Below are 16,342 nucleotides of genomic sequence, written 5' to 3'. Positions count from 1 at the left end.
GCAACGAAGGTAGTTGGCGAAGTAAGATCTCGAAAGGGAAAACTTGCAGAGGACAATTGGTGACTTGTCGGGCTGAGAATTTTCCCTAAAGATCAACAAGGGCACACCGCTCACCCGTTGATGCTCCGCTCTTCTTTCACATTTGCGGCGCACTGGGTAAAGGACTTGATAGAAGTGTTTCAACAAAACTGGCTAGTTAAGCAACAATTGCTATAATTTTTCTTGGTTCTATGCTAATCTCTGCTAACCTACGTTGTTTTCGTGTCATCATAGCTACCTATTACCCAAACTATGCCCCTCATTGTTTATCTTATCTCACATACCCCCGGCGGTTATATACTTCCAAGGTTCGACCTATAGACCTGTCACATATACAATCTAAAATGACCTTGAATATCATTTGGAGAATCATTTGGTGTCTTTCATTGAAATTCGAAGAGGCAGTGAAAAAAGAAACAATGCAAGATACACACATATATATAAGGAAGCAATTGAAGGAACTTAGCTCTTGAAACACAATTAGCAACTTCACATCATGGCACACTCGCCCTTTTGGCATTGTTCTAGATAGCCGATATCTTGGCCTCCAGGATTACCAAACTCCCCAGGCTTGCGCTTCAGTCCCTCGATCTTGATATCCTGTTCTCCTTCGGCATGCCACCATCGCAGGCGCTGTAGCTTGGCACCGTGAATGTCCTGGACGTCAATGTCCCACTTGCCACCGCTGACTGTGACCACGATGTTACTCTCCGGGAAATGGAAATCAGGAAGATATATTTCGGTGGGGGCAGTTGCGGTGGTTGCCCCTTTAGCCGTCAGCGAGAGAGTAAACACACAATTCTTCAGATCAAAAACATGACTATCCAACTTTCCGCTGACGTAGGTTGGACTCGGGCGAAGGTATGCCTCCGCGGCGCGATACCCTTGTTGCTGTCGTAGCGATGGCAGGGAGCGGTCACTAGAGATCGAGGGAGTTGACAAAGCACCTTTGAGATTACGAGGTCCAACATTTGGTTCTGCTCCGCTACTCTGGCTTTCGGAGTAGGCCGGGGAATTTGGATCAAGAGGCCGTGTGCTGGATCCTGCGGGCAGTTCTAGATCGTCGCGGGAATATATAGACAGGTCCTCCCCATTCCATTGGTCACCCCATTCGTGGTCATTCTAGATAGTGTTAGTATACGATTCCCGTTTTGGGGAGCAAATGCACGGGTTTGATAAGCAAATATACATACTTGTGTGACATATACCCAGAGAGTAAAGCCATTAGAAGTACTACCCTCCAGTGCGAAATGATTTGCGTCCATAGCGCTGGTTTGGCTACTATAGTCACCGGTCTTGTATGCATATTTGTCGTCCATGTCATAGGGAATTCCAATCTCCGTAAACACCACGGGATGACTGCCCATATAACTCCGGCTTTCATCGCGGAGGAATTTGAGTTGGTCACGCAAACAGTTGCGAATAGCCGTCTCGCCGACCTTAAGCGCAAAGGCAGGGGTGAGGTACTTGCCCCGGAGAACACCAATAACATCTACATTGTAGAGTCGGTTCCAATGTTTCGTCAAAAGAGTCAATCCATCATAGAAATGAACCGCATGGACCATGTTCGGGTCGTCGTCAATAGTGCCTTTGATATCAGGCGGTACCTCCATCACCGGTGGCTGGCAAAACATTATTGCATCGGGCCAGATTCCGCGAATGGCATTTTTGTATGCTCGGTAATGATCCAAGAAATACGAGTTCGTAAATTTCTCATAGTCAAGCGGCTCGCCCGTCTGAGGTCTCTTTGCGAAGTAATCCTTCTGTAAAAGGACGTCTGTGGACGGGTCCCAAACTCCGTGCTGAGCCCAGATACACTCTCCAAGTTTCCACCCAGGGTCTCGTTGCCAGCCATATTTGTTATCATCATGGTCAGCTGGCAACCAAGCTATGACACCTGCCGGATCTACTAGGTTTGTGCCAGTCTTGTAAGGTCCGAAGTTTCCAAATGCCCATGTTGTCTGTTCGCAAGCCTTGCCTGAGCCAGTGAGAATTGCTTGGAATGCTGTCGGTGAAGTACCTAGTTGAAGTTGCTGCTCCGGCGGAATCACTGAAATGTCTTGTACACCAACAAGACCGCGATGAGGCTCATTCATACTCTCCCAGCCAATGATCACTTCGCCATCAAGATCACCCGCTTCATGAATTCTCTGAGCCAAAAACGCACATGCATTGATAAAGTGATTCTGGAGATAATCTTGAATGTTCATCCCATCAATGATTGCCTTGGGAGCAAAGTCCCGCCCAGCCCAAAATAACGTAAACATGGTTTGACAAACCAGTCTAGTATAATTTGTGCTCCAGATCATCTTAGGAAACTCCGCGGGGATGTCGTATGTGTTCTGAACCAAGGCGGCTTCCGTGTTTTTGAAGGTTTTAGGGTTCAGTCCCGCCGCATAGAGCGTCCACATCGGTGCCCCAGATCCTCCTGATAACCTAGACCACTAAGAAGGGGTTAGTATAAAGAAGGTTATAAGCTCTTTGCCCGGGTGATCACATGTACTCACCACGTCCTGATGGGGGTCCATAAACACCCAGAAATCATATTGTTTGGCTATCCGGAGGACTTCTATAGTATATGCAACCCACTCATCGTCGTAAACTCCCGGGCCCGCATGCTCAATGGCTTCCCAGGTAAAGATGTACCGGATAGTGTTATAACCCCATTTCCGAAGGCGCTTGAAGTGAATTTGGGCATCTTCAAGTGAGAAAGGCCGTTCAACGAAGGAGACATTGTCCGCGTCAAAGAAGTTCTCGGCGATGTATGAGGGGATGTCGGGTGTCTTTGGATACTTCGCATCGGCCGCAACGTTTATCCCCCTTAGCGTAATTTCACGATTGTGAGGGTCTCGAAAGGTCTGTCCCTCGACTTTCAGATGAAGAGGAGCCATTGTGGCCCCGGTTCTACCGAAGTTTGAGTTGAACGAAATCGCGCGACTTCCGGTGTTACGCGGGAGGTGGGCAAGTCAAGAAACGAAGTATACAAAGTTCACAGCTCGTAGGAAGTAGATATCTGGAAACAGGCAACGACTTTCCGATTTAACTCGACTAGCAGTATTGAAATAACTTGCGAACGAGCCTTGGCAACCTTTTACGAAGGTCACTAGTGCTCAGCTGCCCAGCTCTTCGTACAAATCACCGGAGCACGTGATTCTGACCACTTCGAGCAACCTCGCAGGCAACTGACTCTTCGACTTGTGTTCTGCAAGCCTTCCGTGAGATCCAGAAGGTGAGCCTTTCTCTCAATTTGCCCAATTCAAATCTTCAAGCCAACAGTGCGCCCATTGCTAACTCGTTGCCAGCTAGAAGATCATCTTCGATAACGATAAGAAGTGACGTATCGAGCTAGCCGACCGCCGCTTTGCTCCACCACGACAGTTTCTCCCCGCTGTCTCTGCACACGGGAATAATGTCGGGCAAAGCGGCGCTGAAAGCTGTGCGAGCAGCTTTGGAATCGAAAGATTTCCAAGTTGCTGCTGAAAAAGCCAAGGAGCTTGTCAAGAACGAGCCGAACAATTACCACGCGTATGACAATTCCCGTTCCTGTATGAAACATGGCTAACTCGTTCGTCTTTTTCATAGGAACGTCTTCCTCGGCCTCGCCAGCGATCGATTGAATAAGAACAATGACGCAGAGAACGCTTATTTTGCTGCCACTGCGATCAACCCCAGCGATAAAACTGCTTGGCAGGGCTTGGTCTCCCTGTACGAGAAACAGGGTGGTTGCCAGCATGATGGTTACCACAACGCAGTCATTGCTCTTGGGACGATATTCGCCGAGAAGTATGCTTTTATCCCTTTGTACAAAGGACATGGTGCTGACGACTTCTAGCGACGAGAAGGAACGCTGCCAAGATCTGATTAACAAATACACAAAGTCGATGAAGAGCAAAGGGACCCCGACTCAACACAAGCATGCATTGGAACTCCAGATACCGGGCTCACCCCTGTATGACTTCCTTGAGGGCCGGTTGCCCCGTCCAACCCAAACATACCAGCGACTGATTGAAATCACCGAGCGCCAAGAAAGAGAATTTATCAATCGTGAGATTGGAGAGCGCAGAACGCGCCTTGGTGCTCGAATCGAACAAGTCACCCAGGAAGTTCGGAAAGAAGCTGCCAACAAGAGTCGTTTGGACCAATATTACCAAGGAATGATTGATTGGACCAACGACGATGCAGTACGCCGTCATTACGAGGAGAAGTTGTTTCAGCGTGCATATGAGGAACTTGGAGTTCTGCCTAACGCGGCGAAGGAGGCAAAGAGAGCAGCCGTTTTCAAGGCAGCACATGACATGGTGATCATAAAACATCCGTTCGAACCCGCATGGAAAGTTTTCCTGGGGTGGCTGGATGTTCAGGATTTCTCCCAGTATGACGTGGGGCATCTGCGTGAGTACATTGAGTTCTTCCCAGAATCTGGACTCTCGCAAGTTCTCAAAGGCTTTTTGTTGAGCGACCTATCACCTTTCCCCCATGATCCCTGGGATGAAACACAAGGCAAAGATGCCAAGGATAGCAAGGAAACCGCAGCCACTCAGGCTGATAACAAATCTGATGACGATGCAACTGCCCCTCAAGATCCTTTCGTCCTTATGGTTGAGGGCTTGAATTCTGCTCGAGATTCAATTCTTGCCCACCGCATCATGGCATATGTCTACCTCTCTTTCGAAGAGTATGAGAGCGTGGTCACTGTTGCTCGTAAAGGGCTACTGTACGTTGAGACCTTGGTCAAGTACAGTGGGGTCAAGATCCCCAACACCATCGATGCCTTGAACAACGCACTTGCCAATGCCCTGATCTATTATCAATCCCCCCGGCATCACACGGATGCGAAACAGATATTTGAGGGTATCCTCGAACGAAACCCAACCTCCTCCAATTGCCTGCTTGGTATTGGTCTGATTTTAAAAGAGGATCAGGACTACGCAGAAGCTGTCGACTTCCTGCGCCGATCACTTGAACGCGATCCTTCTAACCTCAAGATTCGTGGAGAACTTGCTTGGTGTGAGGCATTGAATGGCGATCTGGAAGGTGGCCTAGCCAGCCTCCGGGCTACGCTTGATGATCTGCAGGAAGCTCAGCCAGATAACAGGGAGTTCAAATCCGAGCTTTTTTACCGCATTGGGTACTGCCAGTGGGAGCTTGATCCGTCCCCAGCCGCGCGGAAAGATCGCAGTGGTGCTTACGCTAGCCTCTTTGCCTCCATCCAAGCGAATATGAATTTCGCTCCAGCATACACGATCCTTGGTTTCTACTACGCGGACTACAAGAAGGACAAGGCCAGAGCTCGCAGATGCTTCCACAAGGCATTTGAGCTGTCAACCTCTGAGATTGAAGCCGCCGAGCGTCTTGCCAAGGGATTTGCCGACTCGAAGGAATGGGACCTTGTCGAAGCAATTGCGCAGCGGGTGGTTGACTCCGGCAAGGCTAGGCCTTCCCCTGGGTCAAAGCGCCGAGGGTTCAGCTGGCCATATGCGGCACTGGGGTCTGTCCAGGTTAACAAACAGCAATACAGCAAAAGTATCGTGTCCTTCCAAGCAGCGCTTCGACTCGCGGCAACAGATTACCACTCATGGGTCGGTCTTGCCGAAAGCTATCACCACTCTGGTCGATACAACGCTGCCACCAAGGCTTTTGAGCAAGCAAAGCTATTGGAACCTGAGCTTTCAGCTAAGGACAAGGAGCACGTATGGTTTGCCAATTATATGCTGGCAAACGTCAGGCGAGAACTTGGCCAGTATGATGAAGCTATCGCTGCCTACGAAGATGTCCTGAAATCCCGACCTGATGACATTGGTGTGACTCTCGCGCTTCTTCAGACCCTGACTGAGAGTTCGACGAAGAGCCTTGGCCTGGGCCTCTTCAATGATGCGGCAGACCTCGCCTGCCAAGCTATTTCGGTGGCCACCTCGCTGGCACAGAACCGAAGCGATATTTTCAATTTGTGGAAGGCTGTAGGCGATGTCTTCTCCAATTTCTCATACATGAAGGCCAAGGCTGTAAAGCTGTCTGCTTCCAGTTGCAAGACTTTATTGGCAATTGATCTCGACCCTATGGCCCTTGATGTTATGACCGATATCGATGGTGTCGGAACTGATTGCCTCGCGGCCAATGAAAGTGAAGAGTCCATGCCATCTGAACTCTACACTCACCTGTCCATAATCGCTTTTAAGCGTGCACTTCACGTCACCATGCATGATGCTCATTCTCAAGCAGTTGCCTGGTACAATCTTGGTTGGGCTGAGTACTTGGCCCATCGCACTGTGCAGCCGGATCCGACCAAGAAAGGCAAGAAGTCTCGCAAGTTCCTGAAAGCAGCCATGCGGTGCTTCAAGAGAGCAATTGAATTGGAGGCGGGCAATCCCGATTTCTGGAACTCATTGGGTGTCGTCACTGCAAGCATGAGTCCCAAGGTATCCCAGCATGCTTTTGTGCGAAGTCTGCATTTGAATGAACGCAACGCCCAAGTTTGGACCAACCTCGGAGCACTCTACCTCCTCCACAAAGAGGGCCATCAATCGTACAAAACCTTCTTGCGCGCGCAGGCCACCGACCCAGATTACTCACTCGCTTGGGTCGGCCAAGGCTTCGTTTCACTTAGTGTTGGCGAGGCACAGGAGGCGAGGGGCTATTTCGAGCATGCCTTCGATATCTCGAATTCGTCCGATATTCTCCCTAAGCGCCAGTTCAGCCTGACCCACTTTGATCATCTTACTGAGGCCTCCTCCTCTAATGTGTCCGAGCTCATCCAGCCATCCTTCGCACTGCACCAACTCTGCATCCAGGAGCCCTCTAACCTGCCCTTTGTGCACCTTTCCGCCCTGTTGGCAGAGAGAATGGGTGAGACCGCAGATGCCGAGTTTAGCTTGCAGGTTGTGTGCTCAGGCATGGAAGACGAGTTCGAAAAGACCGAGTCCCCAGCTTCCCTGTCGAGGTATTCCCAAGCAAACGCAGATATGGCTCGTGTCCTGCTTGCACGCCAATCTTATGAAGACGCTGCGGAGAAGGCCGAGCTCGCGCTCACCCTCTCTGGAGAGGAAGACGCTGAGAAATTCGATCCCGAAGCCTGCAAGAAGCTTCGTCTGTCTGCGCATCTGACCGCTGGTCTAGCATTTTACAACTTGAAGTCTATGGACAAGGCAATCGATATGTTCCGTGATGCCCTCGAAGAAGCAGGGAACGCTCCAGATGTTGTCTGTCTTCTTGCTCAGGTCCTGTGGGCCAAGGGCGGGGAGGAGAATCGGTCTGTTGCTCGCGAGCAACTGCTCGACTGCGTGATGAATAACCCTACCCATGTTGGAGCAGTCACCCTTTTGGGTGTCATCGCTCTCATCGATGCGGACCGGGACGCCATTGAAGCAGTTGAATCAGATCTTAACAGCATGATCTCACGCGATGACATCGGTCTCCACGACCGAGCTAAAATCATCAAACTCCTAAGTGCCATCTCAGCAATGGGACTCAAGGATAACGCAGCCCTCCCTGAGAGCATCAGGCGCATGGGCGATGCCACCGCTGCCGTGATGCTTACACCCGGCCAACCTGCCGCCTGGTTGGAGTTGTCGGCAGCATCGCGAAACCAGTACCCATCCGCCATGACTATCAAACGCGCTCTGCGGAGCGTGCCTCCTTACGGTAATCTCGGAGCCGAGGATCTCAGCCGAGCGTACTCGCAAACCGGCAAGGTCGGTGACGCCTTCCGAGCGATCATGATTGCCCCGTGGAAACGCAATGGATGGGAGGAGCTGACCCACAATGTACCTACCCCGAACATGTGGACGCGCTCTACAGGCCACGGACCGGAGTGATCGGGCGATGAGGTAACGGCCCTGCCACCCTCAAGCGCCGTACAAGCCCGTGCGGGGCGGGGCGAACTTGATGCACAGTGTTATTTACTTTAACTGCACATCAGTCTTTTTTTAGCGAATGAACATGACAATATCAAATTCACATAAGAAAATATACCCATTATAGACTAAGAGAAACGTAAATTCCATACCTTAATAATGAGTGCGATGTAAAAGAAGCACACTCCTCCATCTATCCAGCTGCTTAAGCCCATCTTATTCTCTCTCGACGCCTGCAGTCTTCTCCAGCAACCTAGCCTTCCTACCCTCCCTCCACGGTTTATCCAAAGCCTCAATCTTTCCCCCGAGCAAAGTAACGGACCCCGGAGAAAGCAGCACCATACCTCTCGCAACAGACGGATTACGGAGCAAGAGCTTTGCCCCGATAGCAAGTTTTTCCAACGCTATCCCATCAATACGCTGCATTTCAACGCCCATAACCATAATCCCCGCTGCATCCTGAAGAATCAGGCGGTGCGGTCCGTACCCACTGTTCCCGACGCACTCGCAGCACCGTTCGCAGGGTTGTTATTCGCGCGATTGTTCTCCGATGCCTCGGGGTCTTCGCCTACAGCTATTGTGCGCACGATCTCACGGCCTCGAATTGCCTCGCCGCGCTCAACGCGTTCAATCGCTTCTATCTGGCTCCATAGACTCGTGCCGATGTCTTCAATGTCTAGCACTTGCACGGGGATTGAGCCTTGCAGCCGTCGCTCTTGGACTGCTGGGTCATGGATGTCGACTGGCAGTACGCATGATCTGTGTTTTGAGAGTGATTCTCTGATATCAGAGGCGAGAAGACGAAATATAGCCGTTTTTGCGAGAGCCGAGGCGGGGATATTGCGTTGTGCTGTGCTGGACGATGATAGGAAGGCATTGAGCCAGGTTTGGGAGACTGAGAGGGATTTTGTGCTCAGAATCTGAGCTGCAATTTGGTCAGGACTAGTCATGATGTCTTGGGCTGCCTTATGATCATATTGGCGCGTATGGTAAATGAAAGAAAAGCGGCGAAGTTGGAGAAGCTCAACGAGAAAACAGAAGCACAGACCACCGCTTAAAGCAATTGACCTGGCCCGACTCTCTCACCTCCGACGACTCCGACACACCTCCCTAACACACTGCAATGTCGACTATTTCATCCCCACGTCCGTCCATTGCCTCCTCCCGAGCCCACTCCCCGGGTCCAACCTCCTCCCGCCCATCACTCGATGTCTTGAACACCAACGCCAGTGGGGGCCTCAGCGCCGCATCTACCCCATCCACTGCACGTGCTCTCTCCCCCTCACTCCAACCCCGACGCAATCGCAGCGCCCTGCGAGACTACTACAACCTCAAACCGCCCGGCGCGGACGCATCGGCTTCCCGAGATGTATCTCGCTCTCGGAGTGTGCCGCGGAACACAGATGCAGGAGACATCTCCGACCAAACTGCTCTGACGGCAGGAACGGAGCTCGACAGTCCAGACTTCGACCCGCAGCGGTACGTGGAGCATCTCTTGTCAACATCGTCGCTGGCTACGGTGCTCAAGGCAGAGAACACGTTGGTTGGGGATATCCGCACTCTCGACGGAGAGCGGAAGGCGCTGGTCTACGATAACTACTCCAAGTTGATTCGCGCCGTGGAGACTATTGGTAAAATGCGGCGTAGTATGGATGAACGCGGGGCGCCGTTAACTATGACGAAGACGCTGGGTCCGGCCATTGCTTTTGTTGCTGAGACCGCTGGTGGGCTCATTAAGGAAGGCGAGGAGCAGCGACGGCAAATGAAGGAAGCGAAGGCGGAAGACGAGGCTTCCAGTCGGAAGAATGAGAAGGATACTGTTCGGTGGGTGCTCGCTACACCGCAGAGATTGGAAAAGCTTGTGGCGGAGGATAAACAAGAGGATGCCGAGAAGGACTGGAAAGAGATCCAGCATTTACTCGACGCTTGGGGTGATGTCAAAGGGGTCGCTGAAATTCGGGAAGAGTGTGAGAAAGTCATGAACCGGGCAGGCCATGATGACTGAACACCTGCTTATACACTTTGTTCCGTCATTATCCATGCGGTTGAAGCTCCTCGGCATTGGGCTGCTGTTGAGGTGAGGTATCACTTCGGACTGGGCCGATAGTTGCAGCCATGAATGAGCCGGCTCATCCATGAAGAAAAATCGTTCCCAATCTATGCAAATCATGATCAATGGATACCTGCCTTCAGCCGGTCCCACGAACACCTCTAGCGAAACTACCGCTGCCCCGACTTCTGGGAATGCTTTGGGGATACGGCCCCACCTCTGCCACCAAGGCCCGGAAACACATCAAGTATCATACATATGTAGATAACTGCGTTCGGAGATACCCACTACAGTACATTAATCGTCAATCATATCTTCATTAATCATAAACAAACCTCACTAAGCCGCAATTCCCATCTACTTCCCCTCAAGCAGCTCACGACTCGAATACATACTCGCCTTCAGCCCATACTCATTCTTCGAGCTAATCTCCAGATGAGTAAACGCATCAGACTTGTAGTAAATAGACCGGGGCCCCTTCCCAACAAGCCCAATATCAACCAACTTACTCACAACCCTTTTAACATCCTCAACATCCCCAAAATCATCCGTATAAACACAAATCAAACGACTCTCTCCTCCACCATCATCAGTAGCAACTTTCGCCACATCCCCAAGCTCCCCCTTCTCCATAGCTCTAACAACAACCCCCCCAGGACTCATCAACCTGATCAACAGTCGGAAAAAGCATCCACTTCCCACCAATAACACCCGTCTCCCTCGCAAGATCAAGAATACCCCTCTCAAGCTCCTTGCGCATCGGATTCAATTTCCGAGTCAAAGCAGCCGTAGTCTTCGCACCAGACTTATCATGCTTCTCGCGCAGCATCGCACTCTCATTCTCATACTCCTGGAGAAGCTCCCTGCCTTTCCTAAGTAGAGTGGGAACATCCCCCTCCGGCCTCGGCGACATGTGCGGATTGTACATCCAGATCCAGGGGCCTAAGCTTGCGGATTCTGTTGTTGATGGCGGGAGACGCGATAGGAATCGAGCTATGGGCTCGGTCCTCCCGCGCTGGTTGCGCGGTATGCTGTCTGCTTCTGGGGATGCATCGTCCATGGAAATGTCTGATGATGCGGCCTTTGCGCGTGTCGGCGCGCGCAGACCCTGCTGGATGGTTGATAGAAGCTTCTGGTGTGTTTCTACCCAGAATGGCTCTGGGTCGTAGGATGAGACTTGTGCTTCTAGTTGTGTCTTCTCATCTTCGTCGCCTGGTATTGGTTAGCTGGGTTCCTGGGGTTGGGGTCTGAGATGGGTTTACCGTAGAAGCTTGATTCGTCGGAGAATATTTCATCGACTACTGTGGTTGATGCCATGATTTAGATGGTGCTGGATGATATTATGATGTTCTGGTAGTGTAGTTGGGGATAGGAAGTAGTTAAGAAGTAGAGGTGGGCGCGATCTGATAAACAGCCCGCATTTGAATTCCCGGACTGCGCCATCTACTCCCTAGCCAGTCCATCCATCTATGAACGTCTCATGGTAATATTTTTTGTTAGAAATTAATCGAAAATCAATTTTAGTCCAGTAACTACATATTCTTTTATTATTGGTTGCACGGTCTTTGCTATGACATGACATTTCTTTATACAGTAGCTTGTCACAGCATCTAAATACATTCCAACTTCAGACGCAACTTCAAATCATTATATTAACACTCTGGTGGCAATTTATCTCAGCTTATTTGGCACCGGCAATGCCTGGCCACACCTGATCAACAAACTTGACCAGATCCGTCTTCAATTCATCAGGTCGCTCTAGTGCCGCGAAATGACCACCCTATAGTAAACCAGCGTTAGTCTCGAATCTCAGGTCTATTAATTGTTATATTGCATACCTTCTGATGCTGCTCCCAGAATACCAAGTCTCCAGTTGTTTCGATCCAAGAGCGTGGCAATCGAGCAAGCTCCATAGGGAAAGAAGAAAATCCAAATGGCTTGTGTATATACCAACGGGGGTCATTGGAAGCTGGAATCGGTGACGGAGGATAGTTCTATTTATTCCCATCAGATATGTACTTGTGGAAGTCGAAAGTATTAGGACACTCACCTGTCGATAAGTATAGATAGCTCGAGGGAACGTCTCCGTAAGCCAGTACAAAGTGACAGATTCCAAAATGTCATCCGGGGCTATCGGATCGTCGGCCCATTCCAGGAATTTCTCTCCAATCCTGTGTGTGTCAGTTTTGCAGCTGTCAATGTCAACTACACTTTGCTTTGCACGACTCACCACGCTAGTAGAGCAATAGGGCTCGATGACAAAACGTGTCCAATGGTGCTGGGTCGAGTGCCATGCTCCATCGCATAGCCAGCGCCCGTAGTCGTAAAGTTCGTCATCCTCTCAATGCCCTCTATCTCAAAGGCATTCAGGTGGTCGTCTGTCATGCCGTCCGGCTTTCTCATGAAAACCACATTGACTAGCTTATATTGGCGTTCTGGTCGTTGGGTAACATTCGTTAAGAAAGAACTCACCGTGCACAGCTATACGGTAACTTGTCAGAAAAAGTACAATGTCAGACTATCATGAACGTTCCATACCTTTGCAGCTCTCGTGGTCCACGCCCAAATGCCTAGCAACCCGACTTCCAATATCGCCTCCCTGGGCAACATATCCGCTCTCAAAGCCGATGTCTTTCATCAATTGATCCAACACGCGGGCAATATCACCTGTTCCAAAATCCCTATCCAATGGAGGTCCAGAGGAAAATGCGTAACCTGGCAACGAAGGTACAATCAAGTGATAAGGCAAGGTTTCTGGCGTGTACTCGTCTCGGAACCTTTGTAGTATAGGCAAGAACTCGAGGAAGCTCCCTACAATACGTTATGTCAGTCTTCTTACAGCGGGTATCTGCGTGCTATGAGGTTAAGGCAAAGATATAGACCTACCAGGCCATCCATGCAACAACAACAGAGGAACAGCATCCTTCTTTTTCGAAAACAACCCTACAAAATGAATCGTGAGACCTTCGATCTCCGTCGTGTATTGAGGGAAACTATTGATTCGATCCTCGGAGGATTTCCTAGTGTGACAATTCAGTCCTGTGTCGAATATCATGCACTGTGGTGTCATTACCAGTTGTAAGACCTCAGCCACTGATCCCGCATCGTCACTAGCCAGTCCGTAGAGACACCATAGCGATGGTCCGTTTGAGAATTCTCGTAGGTGCGAGGTGCGATTTTCGCTATCTTTATCAATGTCTCGAGCTCGTCCAGTTTGGCTTGGGGGATGGTGGCCTTGAATGGCGTGAGGGAGGCCGTCACCGTAGAGGGCGGGGTACTGAATGGCAGTGACATTGAGAAGTAGATGACTTTTATCTTCCAGGGCTGGATGTTGTTGGACACACATTCTTATAGGACTCGGCCCTTAGGCAACCGCGTCATGTGCGGGGTTCCTAAACGACTACACGCTTACAAACGCATTCGGTTCTGCATGTGGATTTGGATGTACTGGGTTGGGAGGAATTTATCAGACCTTTAACGTATATATGCGTCCCATTTTCTATCTCAAATGTATCACACGGCATATTTATCAATCTTGCTCAAGAATTTATCACAATAAACGACTTTTAGGGCTCGTTTCACGCATACGTATCAACTACGTGAATGCTCAAACTGAGGCTTCGGGGGCTTCGGGTGAGGGCAAGGCGTCCAGCCAACGCCAGGAAATCACGGCCTGGATAAGGCAGGTAATAGCTGCGCCGAGTGAGTAAGTCGAACGATACTTTATTAGAGATGGGACTCACCTAATGCCACAGTCATGTAGAAGAAGCCAACACCTTCAAATAGTGAGCCGGTCAACAAAGGCCCGAGCATCATACCGAGACTGTATCCCACTTCAGTCATGGAAAATACTCGCAGGTTACTTTTGTTGGCCTCGAATAGATGCGGGTCCTTAGCTTCCATATCCTTGACAACATCTATATTGAAGAAATACCTTTCGTTAGTGGGGCAATAGAGCACATAAACCAAGGTTGGATCACTCACAGGCTAGTTGCACGGCTCCTACACCGCGCACAAGAGGTAGGATACTACCTAAAGCAATCAAACTGCTAGTGAAGATAGACTTCCCAGCTGCATGTCCTCCGGCCCAGGGGAAGTGGGCATCTCCGGGCATCCCTAGAAGTAGGAGTAGAGGGATCATGGCAAGCCAGCCGAAAACGGTGGGTCCCCGTATTCCGATTCGATCCCGAAGCCATCCAGATGGGCCGCTCAGCACGATATTCGGGACTTGGAGACAGAAGAACATCGTACTAATGAGTAAACTCTTCCAACCAAATGCTTGTCTTAGGTGGACGGGGAGAGTGTTGTTAATGCCAGACATGAGCGAGGAGACAACAACAACGTTAGCCAACGCAGTCAAAACACGGGGATCAGAGAGCATAGCTCTGTAGTATTCCTGTTTGAGGTTATGCTTGCTCTCAGGGTCGTCTGGGTTGACCGTAGACGGGGTATCAGAAAGCAGAGCAGTCGATTCTTCTGGGCCGTCGTTGCTGGGAACTGACGTGGCAACAGGTTTGCTCAAAGAATCCATGTTTGGATATCCGGGGCCAGGCTCAATCATGACCAGACGGGCAATGATATCCAAGACAAGTACGATCAAGGGAAGTGACCAGGCGGCCCAGTAGCCAAATAACTGGAGCAATGCGCCACTCACTGTTGGTCCGCCGACAATTCCTGCAGTTACAAAAGACATGGCCGTCCCCATTGACTGCCCGAGATGTTTCTTGTCCACATTGTTTGCTAGTAGAGCAAATCCAACCACCCAGGTGGCGGCGCCTGCCATAGATTGCAGGATGCGACCAAGGAAGAGGAGCCAAACTATTCACAGTAATCAGCTTCAAAGAATCCCGGGTTCGTGATCGAGATTATAGGTACACATACTAGATGGGGCGAGAGCAATCATAAGTGTTCCGATAAAACATCCTGCCAGAGCAATCAATAGCGGTTTCTTCTGGCTCGGAGTCTTCTCGGCAAGGTGAGCGACAATCGGAGCAGAGACGAGACCGATAAACCCATGTGTAGCGAGCAAAGCTGTGGTGTACGTCTGGGTTCGTGACGGATCAAGATGCAGTCGTTCTTCAAGCATATAACTCAATATCGGAGTAAGAAACCCGTAGAGAAATGTCTCTGATGGATTGTTAGTGTGACTCAGATGTGAGAGAAGCCCTCCACGGCTGGAGTGAAACAGCACACACATACCTGCGAATAAGGCAACAGTGATGGATGAAACCACCAGAAGCCGAGACGAACGCCATCTATAGCCCCATGGCTTTGTATCGTTCATTTTAATATAGCGAGAGCTTGACAGGAGAAGAAAGAAAAGTGGGGGCCAGAGAAGAAATTAGTTAAGTACTTAGGTAGTTTTCAGGCGGTAGCAAATGGAATAATATCTCTTCGCATTAAGCTAACTCATGGAGATAACACAATTCTCTGCTTTTACGAGCCCTGCATGTTTGGCTCCCCTCTCTTGCGCTGTTGACGGGATTCTATTGGCAATGAGTCAATTGAGATCCTCCTTGGCCGAACATCGTGATCGACGCACTGCACCTACAATGCACCTCTACTGCAATCCATCCTCAATGCATCTACAATCAAATACAGAAACGAGAACTTATGTGTCACACTTAGAGTTTACGGCCTTTGCTGCAGATCCCAAGTCTCATGTACATACTGTGTACACCTTGCACAAGTGTCACGAATCGAACTTCAAGAGCCTACATTTGTATTTTAATGCATATTGATCTAGTTACTTTGTGAGTCTAGAGCTAGGATTATGCAAATCCACGAATGTGTCTAGTCGCATAGAGCCCGTCGGGAACCGTCGGACATCCCAATGACTACATAGGCAGATGACAATAGTATCGGCACTATAACTTGCGTGTCCGGTCCTTAGGACTAAAACTGTTAAACGGCCGAATGTCTCGCGGGACAAAACCGGGCTTGCCATGCAATGCAGTGAAACAATAGTTCGAAGGATAAGCCGTGGCGTGAGACGGACATGCATGAGACCGATCTCACTGCAAACCCCATCCACGAGGATGCACCCCGTACGGAATTTATCAGCTCATCTTCATATAGCATTGTACTGGCCTGTTTATTCTTTATTCTTTGGTTGAAATTCACTTGGTAACCCTGCCCAATGTCAACGTACCATGCCGGCAGGAACTATATATACTACCATGTACCATCGGCGGTGGGCAATTACTATGACATCGAGCTTTATTGGTTGGATACTCCGAAATAGCTATGACCACACTATAGCTGCACATATAAAATGTCAACTATACATATTCAGTACTTATCCCGACTATATTCCATATTGCAGCCGCGATATCCTTCCAAGGTCGACTTCAAGGTGGATTCTCACCGCCCCACTATGTGATTTTTGACTCCAAATCCCGTC

The 16,342-nt window shown here is 50.0% G+C and overlaps 6 protein-coding genes across 6 annotated transcripts; 2 read left to right on the top strand and 4 right to left on the bottom strand.

Moving 5' to 3' along the window:
* Positions 1 to 528: 528 nt before the first annotated feature.
* Positions 529 to 2,930, bottom strand: N7519_009283 (sterylglucosidase 1; the record flags this gene model as incomplete). The annotated part of the gene is made up of 3 exons (XM_057296056.1): positions 529 to 1,161; positions 1,233 to 2,483; positions 2,547 to 2,930. The coding sequence occupies 3 exons, from the start codon at positions 2,928 to 2,930 to the stop codon at positions 529 to 531; spliced, it is 2,268 nt and encodes a 755-aa protein (XP_057143938.1).
* Positions 2,931 to 3,448: 518 nt separating this feature from the next.
* On the top strand, positions 3,449 to 7,850 carry N7519_009282 (SKI complex subunit tetratricopeptide repeat protein SKI3; the record flags this gene model as incomplete). The annotated part of the gene is made up of 3 exons (XM_057296055.1): positions 3,449 to 3,564; positions 3,622 to 3,822; positions 3,872 to 7,850. The coding sequence occupies 3 exons, from the start codon at positions 3,449 to 3,451 to the stop codon at positions 7,848 to 7,850; spliced, it is 4,296 nt and encodes a 1,431-aa protein (XP_057143937.1).
* Positions 7,851 to 8,105: 255 nt separating this feature from the next.
* N7519_009281 (OB fold domain-containing protein) lies at positions 8,106 to 8,839 on the bottom strand (the record flags this gene model as incomplete). Its single annotated transcript, XM_057296054.1, has 2 exons — positions 8,106 to 8,341; positions 8,395 to 8,839. 2 exons carry the CDS (start codon positions 8,837 to 8,839, stop codon positions 8,106 to 8,108), a joined length of 681 nt encoding a protein of 226 aa, XP_057143936.1.
* Positions 8,840 to 9,012: 173 nt separating this feature from the next.
* N7519_009280 (COG1/VPS51 family protein) lies at positions 9,013 to 9,894 on the top strand (the record flags this gene model as incomplete). The annotated part of the gene is made up of 1 exon (XM_057296053.1): positions 9,013 to 9,894. The coding sequence occupies one exon, from the start codon at positions 9,013 to 9,015 to the stop codon at positions 9,892 to 9,894; it is 882 nt and encodes a 293-aa protein (XP_057143935.1).
* Positions 9,895 to 10,296: 402 nt separating this feature from the next.
* N7519_009279 (DUF1917 domain-containing protein) lies at positions 10,297 to 11,256 on the bottom strand (the record flags this gene model as incomplete). The annotated part of the gene is made up of 3 exons (XM_057296052.1): positions 10,297 to 10,517; positions 10,588 to 11,151; positions 11,202 to 11,256. 3 exons carry the CDS (start codon positions 11,254 to 11,256, stop codon positions 10,297 to 10,299), a joined length of 840 nt encoding a protein of 279 aa, XP_057143934.1.
* Positions 11,257 to 11,620: 364 nt separating this feature from the next.
* Positions 11,621 to 15,223, bottom strand: N7519_009278 (uncharacterized protein; the record flags this gene model as incomplete). The annotated part of the gene is made up of 11 exons (XM_057296051.1): positions 11,621 to 11,719; positions 11,778 to 11,933; positions 11,990 to 12,110; positions 12,170 to 12,356; positions 12,412 to 12,420; positions 12,478 to 12,750; positions 12,826 to 12,882; positions 13,683 to 13,856; positions 13,924 to 14,757; positions 14,821 to 15,066; positions 15,139 to 15,223. 11 exons carry the CDS (start codon positions 15,221 to 15,223, stop codon positions 11,621 to 11,623), a joined length of 2,241 nt encoding a protein of 746 aa, XP_057143933.1.
* Positions 15,224 to 16,342: the final 1,119 nt, after the last annotated feature.

This window comes from Penicillium mononematosum, assembly GCF_028829835.1.
Source record: "Penicillium mononematosum strain IBT 11891 chromosome Unknown utg000005l:1.0-9366267.0:1.0-9372171.0, whole genome shotgun sequence".
Lineage (NCBI taxonomy): Eukaryota > Fungi > Ascomycota > Eurotiomycetes > Eurotiales > Aspergillaceae > Penicillium > Penicillium mononematosum.
Note: the sequence above shows the minus strand (reverse complement) of the source record. Positions and strands in the feature narration are given on the sequence as shown.